At 40.6% G+C, this 27614-nt stretch overlaps 1 protein-coding gene across 6 annotated transcripts in view; it reads right to left on the bottom strand.

Moving 5' to 3' along the window:
• The window catches only part of NFAT5 (nuclear factor of activated T cells 5), a 42604-nt gene extending 17183 nt beyond the window's left edge, over window positions 1-25421 (bottom strand). For 3 of the 6 annotated variants that reach the window (XM_010718149.2, XM_010718148.3, XM_010718150.3), the window contains exons 1-7: window positions 25296-25421; window positions 12324-12882; window positions 7421-7613; window positions 4680-4870; window positions 2946-3118; window positions 681-815; window positions 466-518 (exon numbers count right to left, since the gene is read on the bottom strand). In XM_010718149.2, coding sequence (XP_010716451.1) covers window positions 466-518; window positions 681-815; window positions 2946-3118; window positions 4680-4870; window positions 7421-7613; window positions 12324-12882; window positions 25296-25353 — 1362 coding nt within the window. In that variant the 5' untranslated portion in view covers window positions 25354-25421. Of the gene's footprint in view, window positions 1-465; window positions 519-680; window positions 816-2945; window positions 3119-4679; window positions 4871-7420; window positions 7614-10126; window positions 10288-12323; window positions 12883-13347; window positions 13410-18469; window positions 18583-25295 lie in introns of those variants that run through there. The other 3 variants (XM_019619849.2, XM_010718151.3, XM_010718153.3) reach the window with 3 other exon arrangements.
• Window positions 25422-27614: the final 2193 nt, after the last annotated feature.

The following is a 27614-nucleotide window of genomic DNA, read 5'->3' as shown; positions in this document are numbered from 1 at the left end:
ACAGTGTCACAGATTATTTAATTGTTTTCAAGTTATTAATCAGTTTAGTATAGAAAATATAGAAAGTCAAATCTGAGCAAAATTCAAGAAATTAAAAGTAGCACTAAAACTACTACTATATTGTTTAAAATGTTATTTTTCTTCTCTTCCAAATGAGGAAAGCCCTGTCTCCCTTCCCCTTATTCAACAGCACTGATTGAAAACAAAGTCACTGGGTACATTTTCCAGCTTTCATCACCGTGAGCCACACACGTCACCTTTAGCAAAAGTGAAATCTTCCTAAGCTCCGTTTCTGATTCTATATTTTGCTTTTTATTTGTAATAAGTCACCGATCCTGGAGCATATTTGCCAAGACAATGACTTAAAACCTAAGAATCAATGATTTGATCATGCTAAAAGGGTGTCTGCAGGTCATAATAAAAAGAAAAATATTAAGTTAAAAAAAACAAAACAGTAATAAGTACCTGATGAAACAATTCCATGTCTATTTCAGCTTCTGCCTTCCAAGAATTTTCATCTAAATGAAAGTTAAAAAGCATAATTTATTGCTCATCCATATAAAGCAATTTATTTTAGTGCCCTTGATTCAGTCTGTCAGTTTGTTCTCTACAACTAATCTGTATGAAACGACGTAAACCCGAGCATGCTCTCTCCAAGAAGTTGTTGCTTTCACACTAACCAGAAACATTCTCTTGGAAAATCACTTTCGTTCCCTTTAGAAAGTTCTTGCCAATTAGAAAAACTTCCTCTTCACCCTTCACCGAACAGCTGTGCAGGCTTTTCTTTAGGATCTCGGGAACTCCTGCTGGTTGAGCTGCAATTGACAAAACACATACCTTGAAGCCCAAGAAAACATCGATATCCAGAAAAATGAGCTTTCATTTACAGGATTATAACTTTCTTATTTCACTTACGGGAAAGAACAAAACAAATCCTAAATTTCTTCTTTTAAATATATTACTTCTATTATTTCTTTTCTAAATGTAATGACTCTTTAAGAAAACACATGGGTAAATGACCCACAAGTCATCTTTTCCCCTTTCTACTGCATTTTTTAAGCCTTAGAAACAAAATTTTCAGTGTTTGAGCTATTTTCAAGAGCTATATGTGCCTGCTAATATAAATCCTTGCTACAGTCACATCTCTTTCTTTGAGGACTTCAGCAATCCATATCCCCTGAGCCAGCAAAGGGGATGCAGCTTACCAGTGCACACCCCTAGAAACCTCTGCCTCTCCAAAGTCATCAGCCAAATCGTGGGCTGTAAGGTTACAAATTGGTTGTGCTGCAAACTATTTCTGTGCTTCTTAAAGCACGAACCCAATAAAACCACCTGTGCTAAAGGAAAATGACCACCAAAAATAGTTGAAATACAGAAGCACACTTCAGTGCATAAGCACATTTTTGAAACCCTCCTGGCAAAGAATCTAAACTTCCCTCTGGACTCTTGACCAAAGAAACAGATTTTTAAAATAATGCATTTTGACTTTGTCACGTTTAATACAAAACAAAATAAATCCAGTTCCTAGCAGAGGTTGTTCAGCAAGCTTTTCTATTCTCCATAAAATCCTAGTGGCTTAAGAGCATACTTGTGTTTTGCATTCCTAGTGGCCCACTTTCAGTGCTTAATAATAGCATTCTCTTAGCTTACTGCATAGAAGAGCATACATACCATAACGGTCCAAATTATTTAATGACCTTTCAGAAAGGATTTTTCTACAACTGTTGAAGCAGGCTCCTAGGCAACCGTTACGCAGCTACTAAATATGCTCAGTACACATGAACTTCTCAATAGAGAAACCAGATTTAGGTTTGCTAGCAAATTAGTAAGGCTACACTTTGAGAAGGCTTCATTAAAGAGCCTGCATCTCACGTCTGTAGCTTTGGGAACATTATTAATACTGCTGTCAGTGGCACAGAATCATAGAGCCATAGGGGCTGGAAGAGACCTCTGAAGCCCCCCCAAAGCAGCCCCTCAAAGCAGTTCCCTACAGCAGCTTGCACAGGGAAGTGTCCAGGTGGGCTCCAAGTACCTCCAGAGAAGGAGGCTCCCTATCTCTCTGGGCAGCAGTGCCAGGGTTCTGCCACCTTCACAGGAAAGAATTTTTTTTTCCTGTTCAGATGGAATGCCCTGGGCTCCAGTCTGTGCTCACTGCCTTTGTCCTTTTGCAGTGCTCACATGTGGCACAGCAGAGGGGAGGAGAACGTCCCTCGCACTGCTGGAACCTCTCTTTTTAATGCACTTTATAATCATACTATATTCCTAGTACAGAGAAAAAGCTCTCCTATCCTCTTGTTCATCAAGAAATACAAAGAAATGTAAACAGCAATTGGTGCATTATTTTTCCTATCTTTTCTCTGACAGATGAGCAAAATTTCCCGTACTACTCTGACTTCATTTTCCACATTGGTCAGCATAACCTGAACAGTCAATGCAACCATCTGTTCTCAGTGTTAAACAGAGCATTTTAATAAATAGCTGTAAAAAGTTTAATTCTTGCACTGAACCAGAACAGATTCCCCCTCTGGCTCAATGAACTCCCACATCTGTACAGAGCCATCCTTAGTAACTTATGACAAGTCATCTCTATCACTGAAAGCTGGCAGAAGGAAGTGACAGTACAAAGAGATTAAAACCTGTTTTAAACTCATACAATCAGTTCAAAGAAAGCCTCACAGAGTTTCTCATCTTTTAAGAGGCAAAAATGAATTTAATAACAGATTAGCCATTTTATAACTACTTTTAAATATTGGTCAGTCATTTAACTAACACCCTACTCCAAATAAAGATCATCCCATTTGATTTAAGCCATAGCAGTTCTGGAATAATCACAGATTAACATAGCTTTCATTTTGTTGTTGGTTTTTTGTTTTTTTTTTCCTTACTCCTTCAATCACACAAAACGCAGAGTCCTCTAATACCAACATCTTTGCTTTGATACTCACTGCACAGAATTGGGGAAGAAGGTGTCTGCAGAGTCAATGTGGAACCATCTTTCCGAGTGATGTTAACACGAAATACCAGCCTGGCACGTGTGCTTTTTTTCTTGGAACCAGCAATCCCTATTCTAGCTTCGACATCAGCATTTCTCAGCTTCAGTATTCCCACGCAATCAACCCTGACAATAAGAAGCAGTTGAGAGTTTAATAAATTCAGCAGCTTTTAAAATCTTTTCACTTGTTACGCGAGCCATATAAAGTCACAATTCTTGAAGTAACTACTGAAATATTATTAATTATTCACATGGAAATTTCTGTATAACCTTTCTCATTATATAGCGGTTTTCAATTCATCCCTACCTAATTTGGATGCCAAATCATGGGAGGAAGGAACATGAAAATAGTATGAATAGAAAAGAAAATCCCATATAAGAAAGTAATCCTGGTAAGCATTCAATTTATCATCGGAGATCTTTATACTTTTATTCCAGGAGCAGATCTGGGTTTACAGGGTTATTAATGAAAAGTATTCTGGATTGATTTAAAGCAGCAGTAAAACAAAAAGTTAGGGCAGTAACTGTGGTTCTGGGATAAATAGATACAAAGTGTGAGGGTGAGAGAGCAATGCCATGCCAGCTTTTAGAAAGACATGACAGATGCAAAATGAGCTAGAGGAAAAGATGAACAAACAACAACAACAAAAAACCCCATAGCCTGATGTGCTAAGGAAAAGAACACTGACTCTACCAGGATATCAGGCCTTACATCCAAAAAGTACACAGGGCATCTGATGCCGAATTTGAGTACAGCAAATCTTTGCTCTGCATGTCACCCAAGGAGGAACAGCTTGGGAGTAGAGAGAAGGAGAGAAGAGACAGCAATTCCCAAGTGGCACTGCCATTGCCTCAACAGACAGCTACAACATCACCACTCACATAGCAGGAAGATTCCTGAGGCATTCAGGTATCTTCTGAGAAAACAGCCTAGACAAAACTTGTCTTCCTTGGTAACTCATTTCTTCCAGTATCTCTATGCTAACAGGGTTTTACACTACCACTTGAGGGCAATCATAAAGTATTTTAAGAGGTAGTTTTCACTTATGGGAAAACGTTATATAAAACAAAAAAGTCAAACTGAGTTCATTCCTCCTGAGCAGCAGCATATACAGCTTGAACGCATCTGAAGATCATTCATCTAGTGTCCAAAATTTTGCCTGTATTTGACCAGACAAGGTCTGCAAAGATAGGAACGCACTCAGCTTTCATGATAAAGAACCACCTGACAGGAACAACAAAAATGGAACAAGAGAAAACTCAGTTTAACCTCCTTGTCTAAATGTTCCAGCCCTTCTGAGAACTGAAGATCCTGCTATTCTCCTTTCCTCTTCTGATAACCACTTTCATAGTTGCTAAATGAAGAGGTATCAGTGGAGCCAGTGAGAACTTCATGGCTCACACAAAACTTCAATGTGCAGGTTATTCTTTAAACAGTCCGTGAAGCTTTAATATAACAAAGTCCACAGAGAAATTCCTACAAAAAGACTAAACATTAAGCATGATAAACAAGCAGAGAATGGAATTTACATGCTTCTCTTATGCTTGTAGCTTTAACTAAGTGCCTGACATATGCCAAGATGTTCATACTTCTAACTGCTAAGCAATCCAATTAAAGAAAGCAAAATCAGTCTCTGAAAACAAAGAAGTTAAACATATATCTATTTTTTTAATAAGAACTACTCACGCAAGTGTCATATTGTTGCTAGGGTCCAGTCCCACCTCAATAACAGTCGTGCCCTCGATATCCACCTCCTTACAGGGAGTGGTGTTTCTCCCAGTAACTCGGCAGGCCTGGTAGAAGCCGTGCGGTTTCACTCGGCCGGAGTCGTTTCCCACGAACACCTGCAGCACCACCGGCTCATTGTGACCTTCCAGCTGAAACACAGCAGCACCGATTGGATATTTCAACTGACCAGCAATGTCTTAATTAAAAGAGGGAACATTTTATGCAGCTGAACTTGAAGTGAACCTACTCCCAGTGTTGCTGGAAACAAACCAAAGGTAAGCATGGTTGTTTTTTTTTAAATCTAGTTCACGAATCAAGTCACAGAACTGCAGGGGTTGAAAGAGACCTCAAGAGATCATTGAGTCCAACCCCCTTGCTTAAGCAGGTTCCCAAAAATAGGTAGTTAATGTCCTTTGTTCTTCTGTTAGAAGACAACATACAAGTGAAATGAATATAAATGTATTTAAACCAGCTTGAATCCTATACACCTTCACATGGAATTAAACCAACTCCAACTTTTACATCTCTAATGATCCCTCACTCCCACCTGATCTTTAATAATTTCCTTGTCTCCTCCCCACCAGCACTGACATGATTCTATGACATCCACCAGTTAACTGAGAAAGAAGAAACTTGCAGTGGGTGACTGTGAGGTATATGAGAACGTGTTGGTCAGTATATGCATGCAGATCAATCAGCTACTCACATTCTCATGATTCAACTGATCAATCAGTGTCTTCGTAATTGTTGCTAGAGGATTTCTGGGTGACAATATTACATTTTGTTCTAGGCCTGGAAACACAGTCAATACTTGCAAAGGGAAATAAAGCTCATCTTCAGTAGTAAGGTGACGGCAAAGGAGAGCAGAGTCCCCCAGAGGATCTCCTAGAGTAGTCCCTGACAGACTTAGAAAACTTAGTTTTGGAGTTCTTAGCTGGCTTGTAAAACTATTAGCAAACATTTGTAAGATCATAGCGTGCCTCCCATGTCCAAATGGAGCCTCGGGTTTAAAGCAGGTAGCTAGGTTATATGCTACAGGTGGGCCAAGCCAAAAGACTTCTGGAGGTGGCCTATCACAGGCTCACATGTATGCAATCAGGCCAACAGGTTACCAGCAAAGGGCTCGAAAGCCCATGGCTCCCATTAAATACTTTAGTAAAAACTTTACTAAAAGGTGATGTTTTCTAACAGAAGCAAGTTTCTCAAGAATACAGCAAACGTAGCTTTCAGACTAAGTTGCTGATACATGTTTTGTTTCACTGTTCAAAGTAATTTTGTGCACAGAGTACGAACTAGTTTGCCTGCTGGTAAAACAGCTTGAGCTTCCAAGGAATTCTGTAACGCGAGACTCTTCCAAACAGAAAATTTTCACGATGGGTACTAAAGAGTAACTGGCAAAGGAATTAAGAGGAAATTCAGACAAACAAAGGCCTATTAAGAAAGTTCACATAAATGAACACTAAATCACCATAGCAACAGGAGTATATGAATGGATTCTTTTCTTATGAAACTTTACTGGACTTCTATATTACTAAAGAGGATGGAGTGAAGTGTTGGAGATGATTGCAATGCCGTTGAACTGATCTTTAAAGACAAGTGCATTTTAATATCCTGTAAACAGCACAAGTTTGTTTTCCAGGCAGGCCTTAAAAACTTTTTTTTTTTTGTGGACCTAACAAACTAGCTTGTATAGAGAACTGCATTGCTGCTTGCCTAAACTGGAATAACTAAAGAAAAGTATCAGAGGAAACAGCTTTCCTTTTTCTTGTCATTACGTGTAACAATCAGAAAGGCCAACAGGGTGAAAGGACAATACAGGAATGCAGCAGCAAAGGGACCAGTCTGAATAGAATGGTGTTACAAAGGAGAAACGCTCACCTCCCTGTGAACATCTCAGCTCACAGAAGGGAAAAAAACAAACAAAAAAAAACACAAAGGAGAGATCGGCAGCCAGTCCTTAAATGAGGTCTAAGAGAAGTGCAGCAAGGCTCCACCTCTTCCAGTCACTCAGCTGAATTGCCTCCACCTGTGCTCCCAGGGCTGACCGGGTCCTTTCCCCAGGTGCTCAATCAGTGGTTCAGGACGTGACTCAACAGTTACCACGCTGTATGGCAACAGCTGTGGTTACTTGCTGAGCCTGCCGGCCACACTTCTCCCAAGGACACAAGGAGGCCGTGTACCATATTTCCAATGAGTGTGTGGTCCTGGCTTGTGTTCAGTTTGGTGCCCACACTGACAATCATCCTGTGGTCACTGCAACTTTTTGATGACACCTCAGCTAACAGATCCTTATGTGGATCCTGATACTTATTAAAAAATCACAAAACCTTTCAAATGTTTTTTTGGAATGAAGCTTTGTTTTACATTCTTATCAGTAAGACATAATGATGACCCAGCAGCAGCAGAAATTGAACAGTTACAGAATTTTGCTGTCCTACTTTTGCATTTTTCAACTTTCTGGCTATTTGTATGCAGTTCATCTAATTGTAGCCTAACAACACGCATTAGGGATGAGCTATCATTGCCTTGATGTGAAATTTCCTGCCTCTTTGTAATGTTGTGATGAAGTAGATGTCCTCTTAATCTAGTCTTTGTACTCTCAAGAAGAGACCACGCCTTATCTGAACCGAACCAGCTCCCATCTACTTAAGTATCCCTTGAAAAGGAACTTTCATATCACCTAATACTGAACATCCTACCTTTACAGTTGGAAAACCTTGTTGTGTCCGGTCTTTCACTGAGCCTCGGCTGCCTTCAGTCAGATAACGAGCCCTGTGCTGGGTTTCCGGCTGCACCACTATCTTCAGCTCCTTCCCCTCACTTTTGGTTGGATACTGACCACACAACATTGGGGTCTTCTTCCCTCCAGCTCCTTTCTGGCTCTCCGACGCTCTGAGAAGTCAAAGCAGACCATTAAAAAGATGTTAAAAGCAGCTCCAAAAAATCACAGAAAAGCTATAAAGGTAAGATGTGTACATTAATGGACAGAGGATTCATAGTTGAGAGATTTCTCCTTCTGATAGAGAAGGAAACCTGCAGGATGAAGAGGAATGGTGCTTCCCTGCCTCTTCCATCCAGTGCAAATAGGAACTGCTTTTTCAGAGAGTAAACATAAAGGAAGGGAAAAGCAATTAGCATTAAACTATATTAACAAATAGAAGGCTTATAACCTGCTGTTTTCATAGTACTTGATACAGCCTATTATTACTGGAATAAGCCATTTCACTTCTGTTAAAAATATACATAGGTACACACACACACTAAATGGATTTAAGGTTAAATGATACTTGAAATAGGAAAACAGCCTCATGCCTGTCTCCTCCTGACCTTGCATATCCATGCAAACTCAAATACTATTTTCTGTTAAAACACATTGATAAATTTATGTTTAAAACAAATTAGTTGTAGTAAAAGGCTCCAACGTAATGGCACAAATTTTAAAGCTGCAGTCTATGCAAAAGAGTGTTTCTTTGCAGGTGTGCACGTTAAGATGTACTGTATTTGCTGCAATCAGTTCCATAATTAAAACCTGAATGAAGAAACCCTCCAAAACATAACTTTTTGGGATCCAATTCTTTGTTCACTTTAAAGCAAAGGAAAGGTAACTCTTGATTTTACATAGAGCAGGTTTTTATAATTATCCTCAAGTCCAATAAAGCTATCTAACATTAACAAATGTAAATGCACCAGAGCAAACGGGACAGAGCAGAAAAAGAGCTCAATGAAATTATGCAGAATGCAATTCTGTCATTATTTTTTCTTTAAACTACCAGAAAGGCATTTTTAAGTGCTAATCAATCGAAGAAACCAGCTTTAAGTCAGAAACCAAAATCTTGTTTCAGTGAACAACATACAAGTAACTTAACAAGGACTTTTTTTCTGAGGGAGAAGGGTGAGAGAAACACCTTTTCTTCAATGATACTGAGAGCTTTGCTGCTGTCTTCACCCACTGTTTGAGCTTGCCATGGACCTGACCCGAAGCAGCCTGCAGAGCTCTGTTCCCAGCTGCTGGGTGACTTACGCTAACGAACATCACAGCTTTCCTACAGCTGCTGCACAATGGAACGGCACGAGGCCTCACTGTGTGCCAGCGCCTCGGAGGCACTGAGCACAGCTCCTGCTGCAGAGGGGCCTCCTGTGCCTGCAGGGAGGGATGGGCTCTGCCCCCTGAGCCCCCCGCTGTCCGCGCTGCCACGCTCCAACTTCCACTAAACTTTCCAAGGGTCTGCAGTGCAAGTCACAAAGGGTTACAGTGCCCCTCGGGGAGCTGCTAGGTTTGTGCCGGGCCTGAACCTCACTTTTTCTCTTCCTGAAGGTTAACTGTGGAAGAGGCAAGGTCCCAGACCTACTGCTCCTTCCTCCTCAGCTGCCCCGACCCCACCAGGCCTGCGCCAGCAGCTGCAAGAGCCGGAGGGATGGAGGCCCACATGGCAGCATCCTTCTGCCATGAGTCCTGCGTACAGCTAGAGGCAGACAGGCTGCTGGGAAAATGCTGTGTAAAAACAGGCCTTACTTTAGGAACTTAAAAGGGGCAAACTGTCTTCAATGTAGTGTATGCAAAACTTGTGGTACATGAGTACACTGTAGTTAACAGCGCTATGCTCTTTGCTTTTGTACAAGCTAGGATAAACAGGAATTGAATTCAAGCTTGTTAGACTATCATTTATCTGTACTTCCTGTCAGGACATTGCTCCAACAGACCAGCCATTAACAGGAATACATTTAGTAACTTTCACTCAATGTCTTTTTTCTTATTCAGAACTTTAAATTACACAGCTGAAGTTCATTCCCATAGGGGATGTGAAAAGGAACGCTGAGCAACGCCAGCTGCAAGGGTGCTGCCTTTGCCTCTGCCTGGACTCGCTTCACTGCAGTAAATGCAGCACACAGATTGCTTATGCTGACCTTGCTGCACTTCAGAATTCCAGGTAAATAAATTAATGCAGAAGACTGCATAGAGAATTTTGAAGGGAAAAGTCAGAGAGGCAGCCATTAAAATGAAATTCACTTTTGATGCCAATACAAGGTTTTACCAGTGTGACATTGACTCATTGGCCACTCCAGCACATCATCAGGTTTTCCTGAAAGCACTTTGCTCTTAGAACCAAGTTACCTTCATTGTCAGCATACTAACATTTCACACTTTGCAGTATTTACATGAAGGGATGCCGCCCAAAAATTACTTGGAAAGTCTTCCCTTAAGAAGCTTTAAGAGAGAATTATTTTCAGTAAGATTAGATGATGAACATGGAAGTAATTTTAAAGACTTCACCAGAATTTCTCAGTGCTCTTACTTGTAAAATTGTCAGGATCTATCATTTACACATCCTTTTAATTTAGTCGACTTATAATACTAGTAGCCATGCATATACAAGTAGTAAAAATAATATTTCACACACACACACCTTTATTTATTAGCTCATTTGTTACCAGACAATGTCTCCTCAAAGCTAGCACTTCTTTTCTAAAATACAAATGGCAAAACCCATGATTCTATTAAAATAGATTTCAGGAGTTAACGTTTGTCTGGTCCTGCACTTGCATCATGGTTGTTCCAAGTGAAGACCTGAAAGTGAAAGCGAGACCAAGCATGACTGAAATCTGAGAGTCTTTGTGCTAAATCACTTTTAACTTATCTATTTTCAAAAGGCTTTCAGAAATTCTAAGAGTTTCCATAGGAATAAATTCTTTTTTCTACATCTGAAAGACAAGCAGAAGTCTCTTTTGAGACAAACTCTATTTCCACTTCACAAATCAGCAAGTGTTCTTTCCTGGCTTTTTTCTTCAGGCCCAATGTAAATGACCTTCTTTGGCTGAACCCCATCAGGATGGAAAGTTTTACAGAAAGTTTTAAGAGCCACTTCTGTGACCTACATTTGTAATACTAAAACTGCATATTCTAACCACAGAGTTAACTTTCTCAGTACTGTAGCTATTTCTTATTGCAAAGCTCTTGTTTAAAAGGACTGCTCTGTTACATAAGATTTTTGCTTCACTAAAGATTTATGCTTATCCAACCCCTTGTTCACAGGATACTGATGCAAGTATTGAAATGCTCATTGCTTAGCTCCTAACGTTTTAGGGAATACTATGCTCTTGTGATGCTTTGGATTGAAATCTCATATATTCTTCCCGAGTTTACCACGTCTCCTCTTTCTGCCACGAATCACACAGTTTTTCCTCCTGATAGTTTCTTCCCTTCGTAACTGACTGAATGACCTCCTTTGTGCTCGGTGGCAGCAGCTTCCTTGTTCCAAGTAACCACGCTAATTTGCTTCCTAGGTTCTAGCAGGAACTAATGTTTTACTTCATTATAATTTTCAGTTGCCAAAATAAGAGATGCTGAGCAACATGAGACAAGCTTAAAGCATTTGTCATAGACACCAAAGTGATCTCCGTACAGTTGTTGCTGTCAAAGGTTTGAGGAGAGCAGCGGGTGACAGCACCAGCTCCTGGCTACCGGCTGGCTCCGTATTTCCAAACGATGTACCTAGCGTTGGAAGAAGCAGCAGCACACTCTGGAGAGTTTCTCAGACTCACTTTCTCACAGTGAAATTTTAAGTATGGAACTGCAGTGACCCTGGGAATACAGACTCCAGGCTCTTTCCCTTTGGAATATGAGAAGTTCATAATCTTTCCCATCAGTCAAACTTTAATATTCACCATTACTGTGATGAACATTAGAACATACTGCAAGCACATATATAAGAACAGAAACAAAATAAATAACTCCCCCAAAAAACAACAAAAGAAAATAATCAAATCTATCCACCCGACCATCTTAAGAGTACTAAAAAAAGCCACAAGATAAAATATATATATATATATATAATCAACACACTAAGCTGATGGATATTTTTTCTTTAAGCAACTACTGAAATGCATTTAATGAACAGTGTGAAGTGGGAGAGATGAGAGACCACCACCCAGGCGTGCCCACATACAGACACACACGTGCACACAACCCAGAAGCACAGAGAGAAACAGGATTAGAGATTTATTTCTGAAAAATCAAATACAGAAGTGAATTCACAAGTAAAAACAAAATTTAGTTCACCATAGAATCTTAACATTTTAATGAAAAAAGGCTATGTTAATTCAAATGATGAGAAGTCTTAACAAGCCATTAACTTCTATCGCTCTCTCTATTTGAAAATAGAGAAAGAGACGAACAAGAAGGTAAAGTGCACAGACTGAAATCCTCACATAAAATACTGCAGAAGCAGTAATGTTTAGGGTGCGTCCAGTCCACTTCTGCCTTTGTTTTTACATACAGGAACGTTTTCACGGTCATTTTAATAATGGGATTGTGCAGACTTTTAGGAATCTTGCCTAAACAATAATACAGATGAGTGCATCAGTGCTCCTCCAATTGTTGTGACAAACTTTAGCTTTACCTTTATTTAAAGATTGTTAATCTTTAATGTTTAAACAGCTAAAGTCTAATGAGACTTCATCACGGGCTAGGATGCCAAAGGGAATGGCAGAGAAGGGAAGGAATTTATGTGAGAACCTGAGTAGAAGGTTGATGGGAAGGGAGTTTTATTAGTTTGGTTTTGCATATGGTGAGAGAACTTTTTAAAAAAAAAAGCAGATACCAACCCATTTCCTGCTTTTGAGTTGCCTTTGCTGTCCGTGCTGAGCTGAGAAAGGACATAGTGAGGCGCTTTGGCACTGTCGGCATCAAATATATCCATGTTGGACTCTTCACAATCTCGGCGTTTGATCCCTGGCCTCTGCTTTGGATTTCGTTTGCGTGATTTACGTGGCACCTCAGTGTTATCATTGTAGGAACTGGTACTCATGTTACTGAAGTTGGAGGGTGAATCCTCCATCCACATACTGCAGCTCTGTTCTGATTCCAATCCACACCCCTCATCCTGGCAGGACATCCGACTGTTGTCCAGCAAGTCCTCAGGTGGTGGCGAGATGTACAGCACTGTGTGTCTCTTCGGCGTTGACTGCTGCTGCTGGACCGTGTTACTGGTTAACTGCTTTTCACTTACCCCTCGGTTACTTACCCCCACGGCTGAGGAGCAGCTCTCCACTTGCATAGCCTTGCTGTCGGTGACTGAGGTAGAGTAAATGGTAGGACTGGAAGAGGTGGTAAAGGAGCTGCAAGCACCGCCCATGGAGGAAGAGGAAGGAGCTGAAGAAGCATCTGCGGTGTACAATTCAGAAGTAAATACAAGACACATGGTTCTGTGTGTGTGCTGGCTATAGCAGTCCCATTGAAGTAAAGTGATTTATGAACAGATTTCTTTCCCCCAACAAATATTTGGAATTTGGTAAGCTTTGGACTGTAAGTGTTCAAAGCAGCAGAGCCTGGCCAATATGGTGCTTTGGAAATGTTCAAATAAGACTTAACGCATTGTGCCGTAGTCAACTTTTTTAAAACTTAAAGTTAATTCAGAAAAAATGGCTGCAAGTAAACAGAGCTTTCATTGCCTCAGCTGGACTAAGTATTTGTGTATAAGCCATTTCATCTAAAATAATGGAAGCCCCAATGCAAAATGCTTATAATCCACATTCAATGCCAATTAAACCATTTATCATTGGATTTTATTTTATTTTTTGAAAAAGACGGGACTTGCTTAGCCACAAAATATTAAAATAAGTTTCTAACCTATGAAGCAGAGAACTACAGGTCATTTTTAATGCAGACACTCCCTGCTTCAGAGGCAAATCCTGGAATAAAAATATGAGAAAATAAATGAGAAAAGAGCTGCTGATTATTCCATCATAAATGAGAAATAAAATATAAAATCAACTGAGTTGGTAGGCAAAATGGAACTGGTATCAGTCACTATGACATAGCTGTTCATTTTGCAGGTTCCAAGCAGGGATGAGAGATCTAGACTGGTGACATACTGACTTAAGACAATGTGAAATTTCTGTAGTTTGACTCTTTCGGTCTCAAATCCCACGTAAGACTTCTCTCAGACTTCATTAGCTGAATTCCCTAAGCATACAGAGACAGCTTGGGAGAGACCTCTAACAAATTCACGTTAAGAAGGGATTTTAAGCAGCATGATTGTGACTCCTCCAGATGCCCCACAGATGAAGTGGTTGTAGAAATTGAAGGGCAGCAAATAGATCAGAACAGAACCCTGAAGGTGTCTGGAGAGCAGTGCAGTCATTTCCACTGAAGAATGTTAATGGCCAAATCAGCTGAAAATGAAGCTGACATGTTTGAGAGGAGGCAGTAGGAAGGACGCAGGTATTTATTTCAGCCAGCTGTAGCTCACTAAGGAATAACTGGATTTTTTATCCAGACTTTAAGTTCCTAGGGAGGAGATGCTGTCTTCTTTATTTCTGCCCTGCTAACTACACCTCACACAATAAACACAAACTTTAGAAATAATCTAGTTCTGCAATCAATTGTTCATAACAGATAAAGGTAATAAGACAATGCGTTTGGTCAGCGAGGTGCTGCTGCAGTAGAGGCAATGCCTGCTACGATAGGGACATTATACTTTACTTTTTCTCGAGACTTTTTTAACAATCCAAATTATTTCTGAAAACTGTCAAGCCTAAAAAGGCTTAGACATAATTGAACTATTTTATCCAGTGTAAGCTATTTAAGAGAAGCATAGAAGTATATTCAACTACAATATATACTTAATTAGCAGCAGAAGTCAGACAATCTTCCCACAATGCAGCCTACTTGTTATTCACATGGGCCATCCATGATTGATGAGAAAGGCTTTTTAAAAAGGTATTGGTTTCTTACAGCTTTTCTGTGCTAAATAAAACTGAAAGTAAATCAAAGATATTTCACATCGGAGTCAAGTGAAATGCAGTGGTTGTTACAGAACACAAAAAAATCAATTCTGCTTTTATTCACATAGGGAGTCCCTTCCTCAAATCTCCCAGAGAACCAGGAGCAGATGAATGATACCAGTTCCATTTTCCAGTTTGTTCTTTGGCAAATATAGCGGCTGAAATTGGAGAATTCAGTCACTATGAACTGCATTCCAATTTAAAGGCAAATTTATCCTTTCTATATCATGCATTAATGCAATGCTTTTTTTCAAAAACACTTATAGGATTGGCAAGAACTATTAAATCCAGATATTAATTTCAGTGATAATATTTAGAAGCTGATTTGCAGCCACTTTGAGTTGAGATTGTTGCTATTTGTGATGCTTCCTTTGTTTTGTTAAAATAGAATTAGTTTCTATTCATCCTTTATGCACTCAAGGAAACAGAAATACGTGGTGTGTTTGCAAACAGAATACGTGGAGCGCAGCGATGCTGGGCCGGGTTGCTGAACAGCAGCATCTCCCCTATTTAAGAAATGGCTTCTGCTCTTTCTAAACAGACGAAGCTGAGCATCACGTACGCTACGATGCAGTGTATGCAGAGCTCATGCTTTCCTGCCCCTGACAAAGACTTTGACAAATGCTTTCAGAAATTTTCAGGTGGTGCTGTGCGGAGCCAGGAATTGGACTCAGTGTTCCCTGTGGGTCCCTTCCAACTCAGGATATTCTATGGTTCCACGAATTACACCATTACGAGCACCGAACCAGGCAGCAGGGCTCTCGGGTCAAAAGACTTCTGCTCCTCTATGGGGAGCTTGATTCCAAGGATCATCTTTTTGCAGTAAGTACTGGAGAAGTTCTGGAAGGGCCTTTTTAGAAGCCCTATAAGAACATCTCAGTCACACTTCACTCACAGCTCTGCGTTGTGCCGAGCGCCTCAATGTACATCCTGTCCAGAAAGGCAAGTTGGACTTTTCCTTCAGTTTCTTAAAGAATTTTTTTTAAATCACTAAACAAAATACTTTTCAATATGAAGCTAAAATAGCTGCTAACACTTTCATTATTTTAGGATGCAGCAGTTAGAAACATTCAAGTTACTACAGTTATTTCTGCCAAGTTCCCAATGCAGTTTCTTCTCCATCTTTTTTTCCTAAAGTTAAAAAACATGTATGTGTATGAATGCATGTGTTTTGCCTTGAGGAAGGAAAGAAAGAAACAAAATGTCCTTTACACATTGGTTATACTCTTCTCCACGTGTCAGACACATCCCAGTGCCCCAGTAAAATTAAATTATGTAAACATAAGCATCGAGATGAAAAATAATGGCAAGAAAACCTCTCTCTTCAGCCATCCATATTCTCAAATGAATGCCACTACCATCCAGAAACATGCACGTGTAAAAGCATGTACAGGCCAGCGCTGTCCCTACTGTAACAGCTGAAATATGTAAGAAAGAATGACAAATACCAAAGCCAATTAAACAAGCCAGCTATGTTAGAATAGCCAAAATTTGAAATACGTTTAGGGGGATGAATTAGTAATTCTTCTATGAACATTTTAAGTTATACAAACTGTATTCAATTGTCAGTATTTGCTTTTTCTCACAGGCAGGCCTTTAGCCAACTCATTTTCCTTTGAGCCAGTAAACAAATAAATGAGATCAACCAAATAATCCACAAAAGTTACTTCAACAAAATATTGCATCTTTCACGTGGCTCCCTGTTACATCAGTTTATTCTGAAGCCTGTGACTACACATGCGTATCTGGCACCCAAAGGGGGTCTCTTGGTTGAATATGCTACATTCAAAAAACAATTTTTCCTACAGTTTTTGGTCATTCAGGCTCGCCTGGCACTGCTTGGTAAGGTGTGAGCATTTTGCACTTCCACTTTTTAAGGAAGGAAGTTTTCCCCAGTATGCAGAGAACAAACACAATGCAGCCATCAGGCACTCGATCTGACAGCTCTACCTGGTCAGCGGTCGCTCAGGTGACAGTGGAAACAAACACACCTTGCCCAGTTCAAGCATTTCTTTTATTTGAGCTTTACTTTCCTTGGACACATTAGGAAATAGTTACAGGTGGCTCTTTCACTTGCAGTTTAACAGTGCTTGCAATGACAAACATGTAGTTTCAACGAGCATGCACATTTGGAAATTTAAGACTGAGTATAATATTTTAACATAATTTCAAAATAAGAATTGCTTTCAGAGCAACAACACGGAATAGAAGCCAAGTGCACATTATGGCAAGTATGAGGCCACAGTACTGTAAATGGAACACGCACCAGCTTCACAAGGCTTTGTCTTGAATTAATAAAGTGTGAGAGAGAACTACTGCCACGTTAGAGCAACCTCGATCACTGCTGGAACTAAACCTCCTGAAACTACTGCCATCTCTATGCCACGTAAGACAGCTGAAATAAGTAATCCAGAATTTGTCTTACAGGGTTTTTTTTTTTCTCTCAGATAGGTAAAGTGAGATCAAACAGTTCAACGTAAGGAACTTCTGGTTCTGTTTTGGACAGCATAACTTGTGCACCAATCAATAATTCTGAAACATGTAGATGAAAGACGGAAAGGAATCAAGAATAAACTGATCAGTGCCAGAGCTCAGAATGCAAGTAGAGATAACCAATAACTCTGCACTACTCCTAGAAAGACTAAATTTCAAAGCAATTTGAGTTGTTCCATTTTGCATTTGCTCTCCAGAAAGCCTGAAGTAGGGGCCTACTGGTCCCAAACATTTACCTTACTTTCAGGAAGCGAACAAAATCATATTCACAACCAAGAGACTGAATCATTCAAGTTCTGTCTGAAAACAAAAAGCAGGCAGTGAAAGAAGGGATGCAACACGCACGTGGCACAAATGCATGCTGCTAAAAATCACAGGCTTGTTAAATATCAGAGAGTAAGGGAACATGTAGCAAAGAGCATCCCCATGAGCAGATCAGCGCAGTCTTTTTCTTTTCCATAACAAGCTATTGTAAAAGAAAATGTATTACCTCCTGAATTGCCAGCTAAGGCAATGGCATATATTTCTATATCTTATTATCTTGTGAAGTCAAACAAGGCATTCAGCCTTTTAAAAAATGTCTGAAAGGGAGAAAAAATAAAAAAATCACTTCTTGGCATTGAGGAGTCTTGTCTTTGGATAGAATTCACATGGAGCCAGAAGCCAACCCTGAAATCCTTGTTCAGCCCAATCTATGGATAGCATTCAGTACAAGGGTTACCAAACCTTCCAGAGCGAAGTGTCTTAGTGACACCTTTTCCTTCCATCATGGCTAGAGTGCAAAGCAAATCATTTCTCAGCCTGGAAAGTTCCAGAGGAGATATCTTTGATTTACAAGTTTTTCTGCCACCTGTATGTGAACAGCCAGGACTAGCAAAGAGCCACTAAAGGACTCACCTTTTTCTAGCCTGCATCCCATGTGATCCACTATTGTATTCGAGGAAACAATTAAGCACAGAAATGAAAACTCATCAATGTAGAATGAGGTTAGGGTCACGTATAAGTTTAATGTGCAAAGTATACTCTTTTCTTAAATTTGTTAATTTATCTAACATGTCATGTTTTTGTAAGACTTGTTTATTCGTAGAACTACTGAACACTGGAGAACAATGTCAGTCCAAAAACAAGGACACTATGTGCAAAATTTCCAGCATCAACCCTTGTATTGCCAAAGGCCTTCAGGTAAAAAACGGAACTTGCAAAGTGGCTGCAAACCTGCTTTCGATACCTCACATGCCAAACTTGGGTTTCTACTTTTCTTGTTTTCTTGTTCTTGTATTACTGATGTAAAGTCAACAACTTTTCCAAAAAGAGTTTAGTTTCAAATCAGTATTAACCCACTATTTAGAAACAAAAAAAACAACAAAAAAAAACCAACAAAAAAAAAAAGGAAAAAAAAAGGAAAAAAAGGAAAAAGAAGAAAAGGAAAGAAAGAAAAGAGACTTATGAAGAAGTCTGAAAACAAGACCGACCTATACCCTGGGTGAGATTGGATGGGTTAAGTGTCTCTGGCACTATTTGTCTTCACTATTGACAGACACTGTCACACAACCCACCACTCGATGCCTGTCTCTGAATGGCGAAGCTAGAATGCAAGTTAAGTGTATTAATAGAGAAAAAAAACTAGCATCCCAGCAAATATAATAAAGCAATCCAATTCACCAGTTATTAAAAACACTCAGATTCAAGATAAGTAGGTTAATTTAATTTACGTTAAGCCCAACAGTGTAAATTCCCCTTACATTCACATGCTGAACCAAGCAGTGCATTATACTTTGGGTAAATACATCAATCAATCAGCTTTTATTACCAGTGACATCCACCATTACATTAACTCTCCAGTTCGGACATCCCAGCAGCACTGTTGTTAGTGGCTCAGGCCCAGCTCAGCTCCTGCCAGGCAAGGCAGAACTCCAGGCCCTCAGCTGCTCTCCAAGCTCCCCTCAACTCCCTGTGGCCCTACGACAGGGCCTGCACAGCACAGCACATCACGGGTCCCACAAAGGGCCTCTCAAGTTAAGAATCTGCCTCTTTAGTTCTTTAGGAAAAAAAACAACCGTGGACCTAACAAATTAGGAGCTCCTCTTGGCCTTCAAGAAGTCTTCAATGCTCTTACAGCAAGTGCCTGAATTAGAGCTCGCTGAGGATGTTCTCTTTGTACCCTTCTCTGACTTGGTTTTCCATTATTGATTAAGGAACAAGCAATCCTTAAACCTTTTTTGACGTAAGAACAAGAGCCGTTTAATGCAAGAATTTGTCATCAAAAATCTCTCAGAATGGTAAAAGCAGTTTGTGTCTGACTGGGCAGCACTGGAAAAAGTGGGATTTGTTGGCTATCTAAGATTTGGGAAAACTGAAAATAAAGCAAGTTTAGAAAAAAAGATGCAGAATAAGTCTCCGTGATCCTTTAGTGCAGTTATCAGAGAGCTCTGCTCCAGGCAGCGTGGCAGACGTGTGCTCAGTGCACAAACCAGCCCACAGAACTACACTGCTGTCACTGAAGCTAGAGAGCACACCCAGCTGGTTTCCATAAGACCTAAGAATCTTTTCCTTTGGCGTCTCCTGGGGACAGACACTCACAGCAGCCTGCCCAGAGGGGCCCACAGCTCGCAGGGCACAGCTCGAAGCCTCGGCGCTGCCAAACAGAGCGTCCTGTGCTGCTCTGCTACCCACAGCAAAGATGTGTTTATAGAGGACCTGCCTTGGTCTCATCCTGCAAGAAAGAAGTGCTTGCCACAACTGAAAGAAGCCCAGCGTGGACAGACATCCCTGAAGACATCCTCCTGGGGGCTACAGGAAGGCACCTCAGCTGGGAGGGGTGGGAAGGGGAAGGGAAAAGCCTACAAAGAAATGGAAGTTTTTACAGACATTGGAGATCAACTACAAAGAAGCAGCTTTCTTTTTCTGATAATTTGTTTACAACGTGTGGTCATAAGCCCAGTAGTGGCACCGATCTCTCCTTTGAAATTTCTGGTAATTATTTCTCAATCAACAGGAAAAACTGACTACTGACACCAGGAAGGATGACAAAGTGAGAAAATATTTTCAATAAAAATAAAAATTCAGAAGCTCGACTAACTATTCAAAAATAAAACAAATCTTCATTTTGGAAATGATGCAAAAAGCCTTATCTTTGCAGGGGAAAATGACCCATATCCTTAGCACTCAGTGTCTGCCCACAGGTAATCCAAATATTTATCTGTTTTGCTACAGCAGCATCTGAGAAGCAAAGCTTTATTTTCATAATTAAAATGACCAGAAATGCTTAAAGCAAGATAACAGCTCTTTGATCCAAAAAGCTGAATTACTCCTGTTGGGGACAAGTAGTTTATCCCTTTATTTAAAGAAGAGTGTAAAATTGACACAGAAAGGTAGAATTTTGTCATTCAGAAAATAAATCTCTAGGATATAAGCATAAGAAACATGAGAGGCAGAAATATTCAATATGTAACAGGTTAACTGTATCTAAACATGAAGATACAAGAGTTCAGTACACACATCTCAATGGCAAAAAAAAATAATCTGTTCCTCTTCTTACGCCACCACCACTCTTTGTGGGGAATTCAGTTTCAGATAAGAACTCAAAACTGCCACAGTGGACACGATGAGGAACAATACGAAAATACGGAAGGATATATTTGCCTCCGTGGTAAATGGAGAGCAGCATAAGAGATCATCAAGTAGCTGAAGAAGCTCCTTCCAAACTCCATTACAGCAAGAAGGAGCAGATGATAAGAAGATGGAACAGTTTTCTCAATGAGGGCTGTGAAAGTTTGAACATTCCTGTCCGTGGAAATAAAGAATGAATATGCAATGCTTGTTTAAAGTACATGGCTGAAAATACTTGTGAACCAACCCCAAAAGACAAGAACAAGGAACTGATCTACTAACGAGAAAGACTCCTTTGAGGAAGGACTTGAATTAGCAGTTGATATTTTAAGCATTGAAGTACTTCCTCAGTACATCTTGACCAACAGGAAAAAACTGGTCAAGCTTTACAAGAAAGTGAAAAGAATCAAGCATCCCTCCTTACAACTGGAGCCTAATACTGTGCAGAAGGCACTGGTAAAGCTTCAGCCATGCTTCTTTCATGCAAGACATCTCCAGGCACAGCTTACAGTAACATCTCTCAGCATGACACCCTCATGTACTTCAAGAGTCTGCACAATGATTCACATTTAATGTATTTATGGTACCGCACACCAGGCAAAATCCTATGCTCTGAACAAAGACACTTGTGATGCAAATAACAAGCACAGATAATGCTTTCTAGGGGTAAAAATCAGATCCCTCCCCTCCTTTCTGCTTTCTAGAAGTCTAACAGACTTAGAAGCTTGAGATAGCAGCTAAGGTTGTGAACATAGCAGCTCAAAATCCTAGAGTTCTATTAAATTATACTTGCCTGATCGTTACTGAGAGAGTGGGTAATAGCGCTTTTGTCTAGATTAACGAATATCAGATACACATTTATTAACAAGTTAATGAATCCAATCAGCAACATTCCATTTTAGTACTTGTAAAGCTGTTCTGTAAATTGCAAGACAAATTTCAAAATGGAAGAACTAGAAGTCTGTCCCTGAAAGGTCATCACAGCTAACACCATCCTGCTCCTCCAAAAAAACCAAGTTGTTCACTGCAGCAGTAGATCTACCTCAATCACAATATTTTCATGGAACAAAATCCCCCAGAATAGTGCCTGACAGAAAAGCCTCAAGCAAGCTGAGTTTCAGGCACATGCTATCTTGCTGTGTTTTGAGAAGCAGAGAACAAACTATATTACCTACTACAGGAGCAGTAAAAAACTTTCATCCCATAGGACCATTCCTGACGGCACAATCCTCTCCTTACCAAAAGTACATCTGTGATAGACTTCTACACAGTGTGCTAGCAGAACTTCTTAAAAGAAGGCCTGGTTTGAAAAGAGATAAATGAGAATAACCTACAGTGCTATGGAGACTAATTATCATTTCTCTGTCACTTCCAAAAAACGGCAAAGATTTAGAAGAAGCAAGAGCTGACAAAAACAACAACAAAAAGAGACAATAAATAGGGAAAGATTTCAGAACAAACAGGTCTATGCTACAAGCCAGAGACATGTCTCCTCCTCATCCTATCATCTGTACAGTGGCAACTACCTGAAAATGCTGTTAAGGACATGAAATAATAAACGAATAGCCAATTGCGGCGTTTAGCAGTACATTTTAGACTTATGTTTTCCCGTACAAACGGACAGACATATATAAAGCTCAGGCTGATTTCCTTCTTCTTTCCTGTTAAGAAATTAAAGCCCAGCTAGACTTCTCGTTATAACAAGAGGCAGGGCTTGGTAATGCAGTAGTAATTCAAAGACACTATAGCAGTCGTAAGGCAATTAGTGAAAACAGCAAGACCCAATACACCCATGTATGTAGAAACACGGCACACCTGTGGCAAGAGTGCAGCTGAAACACTTGTGCTCTATTCTGCTGAGAAAGACGAGGTTTGGCTGCAGAAGAAACACACAGATAGCCCCGCCTAAAAGCAAAAGCACTCCTGGGATTCTGAAAGGCGACTGAAGGCTGGGCAGTACACCTGCTCCAGGGCAGCTGCAGGCCCCAGCGCTGCCTCAGAAGTGCTGAGTGAAAGCAGCTTGGAGGAGGAACCAAACCCAGGCAGCACCAGCAGGAATCTGGGGGAACGGGGACAGACTCTGATGTCACTGAGGAAAGTGTAAGCTCCCCTCTCTTGCTCCTTCCTTCACCTACAACTTTGGTACACGTGCTTTCTCTGTTCCTAAAATTTGTCCCCAGCTTTAAAGAGGAATGAGACTTGGCATCAGACTTATAGGAATTCCCAAGCACCACTCCATCCATGAGGTATATGGAGCACTTTCCCCTTCCTCCTGACAGGAGGAGAAGGAGCTAGGACTGTCCTTTCAGCTCGGTGCTGTGCTTATATTTTGGATCATCGTCCACAGACCCGCCTTCCAAGTAAACAGCTATCTAAGATGCACTTATCAACCTCCATGGTGGAGGACAGAAAACCCATTAACACCTTAAAAATATCTGGTAACATTCAGTGGCCAGAATTCTGAGGCTGAGTGTGCATGGAGGCCTTTAAAGGCAGCAGCCGGCTGCTTTGGGCTGGGCCTTATCTCTGCTCACATGTGCACGCAGCACAACCGGCTGTGGAATTATCCTGGTCATCACAATCATATGTTTATAAAAGAGCAAGATTCAATTGTTCTTGTCCTCACTGTGGTGGAAAGTGACATAACCAATGAAAACAAACCAGCCTTTGCTCTGTTTTCTTAATTTTTTTTCCCAACAACTAGGAGAACTGTAGTTTCTTGTACTTGGTACTTCCGATCCAAAGCTTAATGGCACTCGGATACTTAACTGTCTCGTCACAACACTAATGGAAGGCCTCCAGAGCCAGAGCTCAGTAAACAATTTAAACTATCACAAAGTGACAGCCACCTTTTCTCACTGCTCCTTCCTCCTCATCTTTCTCCTCCCCTCGTGCCACCAAAGGCACTGTGCAGCCCCGGCTCTTGGCTCAAGCAGGTCCTTCAGCAGAGCGTTGGGCAGCACTCGGATGAAAACCTCTTCTTTTGGCAGTGGGATCAGCTTAAAGTCTTTGTGAAACTTGTATACCTCTGACATTGAGAAGTGTTCTTAATTGAATGAGTAAATGTCCTCCTTTCAGTGTTTGCAAATAAATTTCCACAGTATTCTTTGCAGTTTTTCATTGAATAAAATCTTGCTGCAGTTTAACCCCAAGATAGCTAACACATTCTTAGTTTTTTTAGAGGAGCTGGACTGGCTGTTAGCAGACACTAAATACCTGAAGGAAACAGACATTTAGTTCCATTCACCTCAAGTGTTTAAGATTTCTCTGTTAGATACAGAATTAATTAGCAGTTTGTGTCTGTGGATTTAGAGTGTAACAGGGCTTGTGGGTTTTTTGTTAAGATCTGTGTTGCTACAGGATTTGGTTGCTGCTGTATCTTTGAACAAAACTGATCATTAAGTACCTTGATTTTAGAAATATATGCCCAAATTATTTTTGAATAACTGCTACAAAAATATCAAATTCTTTTAAGATAATTAATAAAAACATATTTTTCTTCAATGCGATTACTGAAGTTCCACTGTGCACAGTTAAATCCACAGGTTCTCTCTGAAGAAGTCTGGCAAAACATGACAGGTGAGCAGTGCTGTAAAGTTTTTCCAACAAGTCTACAATCACTTTAATTTCTCATCAAGATTCCTGCGCCATGCAAATGTGGGAAACATTATCATATAAATACTTAATGCATCTGAACTTGTAGAGAAAAAAAAGACTAATGCAGCTATCAGAATCCTCACCTTACACACATACATTTTTCCTCAGGTAACTTAAGGCCAAATAGGAAATTAGAACATGACTTTGTAATGAATGTGGGGATCAAATTATGAAAAACAAACAAACAACCCTCGTCCAATGATGAAACTTATCATTTTTCCCCTTTTTCCTCATTGCACAGATGTTCAGTAATCTACAGAGGTTACTGACAAGAATTCCAGATGCAAACCAGCACTAAGACTAACCTCACAAATGAGAACATTGCCCTTAAATGCTGACCTTATTTTTAATGAAGACCAATGACAGTCTTTAGTCTGAAGTCTAAAACATGGGAGTAGCTAGAGAAGAAAAAGATAAAAAGGTCGTGCCTCATTTTTACGTGCTGGCACTTAAAAAAAGAATTAACTTATCAGTTTTATAAATGTGCTGTCCTGACTAATACTTCACATTCTCACATATTTGAGAATTTTATAATACATTACACTAGAGAGCTATGTCGGAATGGAGTTTAAATACTAAGCTTCCTCATCAGGCCTCTGAAAAGAAAACAAACCTTTCTTCCTCCCTATAGCCTGAGAACTCCCACGGCCCCAAACAATATCCATTCCATTTTTTTTTTTTATCCTCACCAGAATTCATAGTTCTACAGCTGGTCAGCATTCTGACTCAGTTTCAAACAGATATGTACATGTCTAACGACAGAGTGCACTCCAGGAGCTAGAGGGCTGTTCTGAGTAATAACAGAATAGGAAAATTGATAACATTTCCTATAGATAAACTGTATGTGAAATACAGCAACATTGACATAGCATGCTTGATCATTTAAATCACCTAGTTTGTTAGATTATATTTCCTAAATTTTCACAAAACTTCTCCACAAGCCTTTTACAACCAAAACTTTGCCAGCACTGTTCATGTTGGCCAGAATGTTACAAACCTTAACAAAGCAACAGAATAAATGAGAATGCTTACCAGCAGCAACTACAGCTGGAGGAGGCGAACCTGCCTCACCACCACTTGTTTGGCTCATGGATGCTACAGATGTTTCTCTGGAAGGTGGTAACTGCAGCTCCTTTGGGAGAAGATCATAGACAGATTCTGTTGGACAGAGAAAAGGAAAAAAGTTTTAATAAAAATTGTATTCGTGATCAGTAAGAGAGAAGAAAATGTATTTGTGTAAGAGATATGAACAATGACTCAACATTTTCAGAACCTCCCTAAGAAGTTACATTAAGTACATGGAGATCTTCACATCGCAGAATGAAGTTACTTCGGAAAACAAACCAAGCACGGGAACACGAAGACGCACATTCTCAAGTCCAAAACAAAAAGATAAAAATTTGTTCCAACAAAGAAATAATTCATGAGCTTCCACTGCAGCTGTACTGGTTTAGAACGAAAGAGGTGACAGCATATACCAAGAAATTAATGAGCATTAAAGGCAAACATGCACTCAGTGCAAACTGTGCAAATGACTTTCAAAGAAAGAGACTAGTTTAACATCATCATCTCCAGAATATCCTACAAGGTCTTCCCATGTAATACGTGTCAGTTCCTGTTATCCAAGATCCCTTACTTCCATTTATTTGCAGCACTTTTCTTGCCTCAGACTTCTCAGTAAACTGCTGCAGATACTGCAAAGAAAGTAAGCTCCACCAAGAACGCTGGTGGTGACACTGCATCGCACCCAGCGCTCTCTGATGTGTGCAGGAGCACCACCTCAACACAACTGCACCTACACCTTTCCAGGAGGACACAAAGAATGCACCCAGTGTGGAGATGGATGGATGTCTTTACATTCCCTGGTTTGCAAAGGAAGCACGCATGGCCCTGAGGCTCTGTGCTCCTGTTTCCCAGCCTGTCTGAGCGAGGCAGGTGGGTGAATCCCAGGCAGGGCAGCCAGCAGTTGGTTACTGCTGCAAGCAGTCGCTGGCACTCAGCTTCTGAATTTGCAATATAAGGCACCAAAACTTATAGGAAGGCTCATCACACCTTCAAGTCTGTTTGCATACAGGCAGGAGTTAGCGAGAGACCCTGGCAGCGCACTTATGACCGATGTCAGGGCTTTTCACCCTCTGTTCTCCTACCTAGCCTGCAAAGTCAGTCCTGATGCACAGAAGCGAAGTTCCAGCAGAGGACAGACATGCCTTCACACCTTTTAAGACCCGGCAGGCGTAACTCAAGCTCCCAAGCCTACCTTGTGCTCTGCAGTGCATATTTGTAGGAGGTGGTTGGTTGTCGTGCCACATTCTGAGAAAGCTGCCGTGAGCCACAAATCCCAAGCAGTTTTCAAACAAAACATTTACTTATTTCCATGTTGAACGCCTCCTATAAGCTTGGCCAGTGTCATAGCTGTCAAAAACATCTCCAAATAAAATGTGGCATTTGGAAGCCATGAGATGTGTGCAGGTCCGTTTTCTGCTGGACCACAGACTGTCTTCAGGATGGGTATCTCGACCCAAAGGCCAAGATTGCTGCCGCAGCAACAGAGCCCCCACAGCAGCTACAGCCGTGCAGCTGCCCCTGGTGCACAGCAGCCCCTCGCAGGGGAGCAGCAGCAGCCCCACAGCCAGAGGCTGCCGGGTTTATTTTTATCTGCATGTAGAATACATGCATACATTTTCACTCCTCACTGTTGCCTCACAAGACATCCTCCTTGAGAGGACTGCTCATCATTATAATTCCAACATGACTCATAAGATATTGGTGTTAGTTACAAAGCCTCGTTCCAGCTAAGTAATTAGGTGGGATCGAGCTTTCATCTTTTCTAAAATATGTATTTTTAATTCTCAAAAGTGACAAAGGCATGTCAAATCTGCTGCTCTAAAGGGATGCTCAGAGCCAAAAGCCCCGAAGCAGTTTCTCATGGAACAGATAATTTTAGCATAAATATGACCCACAACAAGCACAAATACCATCCTTGTGAATAATTCTAACAATACGATAAAGAGAGCGCGGGGAGGAAAAGCAAGCATTCAAACTGAAGCACATTCCCGAAGATCACAAGACCATTAAGAGCAAACCTTTAATTTCATGCTTCATTGCTAAAAGACCAAGCGACTCAAAACGGCCTCACCCACGGCAGCCAGCTGCTGTCCCCGCACACCTGGACACTGCACCAACAAGTCCAACGTCACATCTAAGCTAAGGGGAACCTCCTGGATTTCCTCAGCACAGGCACAGCTTTGTGAGCTAACGCACATCTCTCGTGAGCTGCGTTATTAAGAACAACCCCTGCAGAACTTCCCTCGGGAACCTGAAATGCTTTGGGTACCTTTAAGGAAACTTGCC

Source organism: Meleagris gallopavo, chromosome 13 (assembly GCF_000146605.3).
Source record: "Meleagris gallopavo isolate NT-WF06-2002-E0010 breed Aviagen turkey brand Nicholas breeding stock chromosome 13, Turkey_5.1, whole genome shotgun sequence".
Classification (NCBI taxonomy): Eukaryota; Metazoa; Chordata; class Aves; order Galliformes; family Phasianidae; genus Meleagris; species Meleagris gallopavo.
Note: the sequence above shows the minus strand (reverse complement) of the source record. Positions and strands in the feature narration are given on the sequence as shown.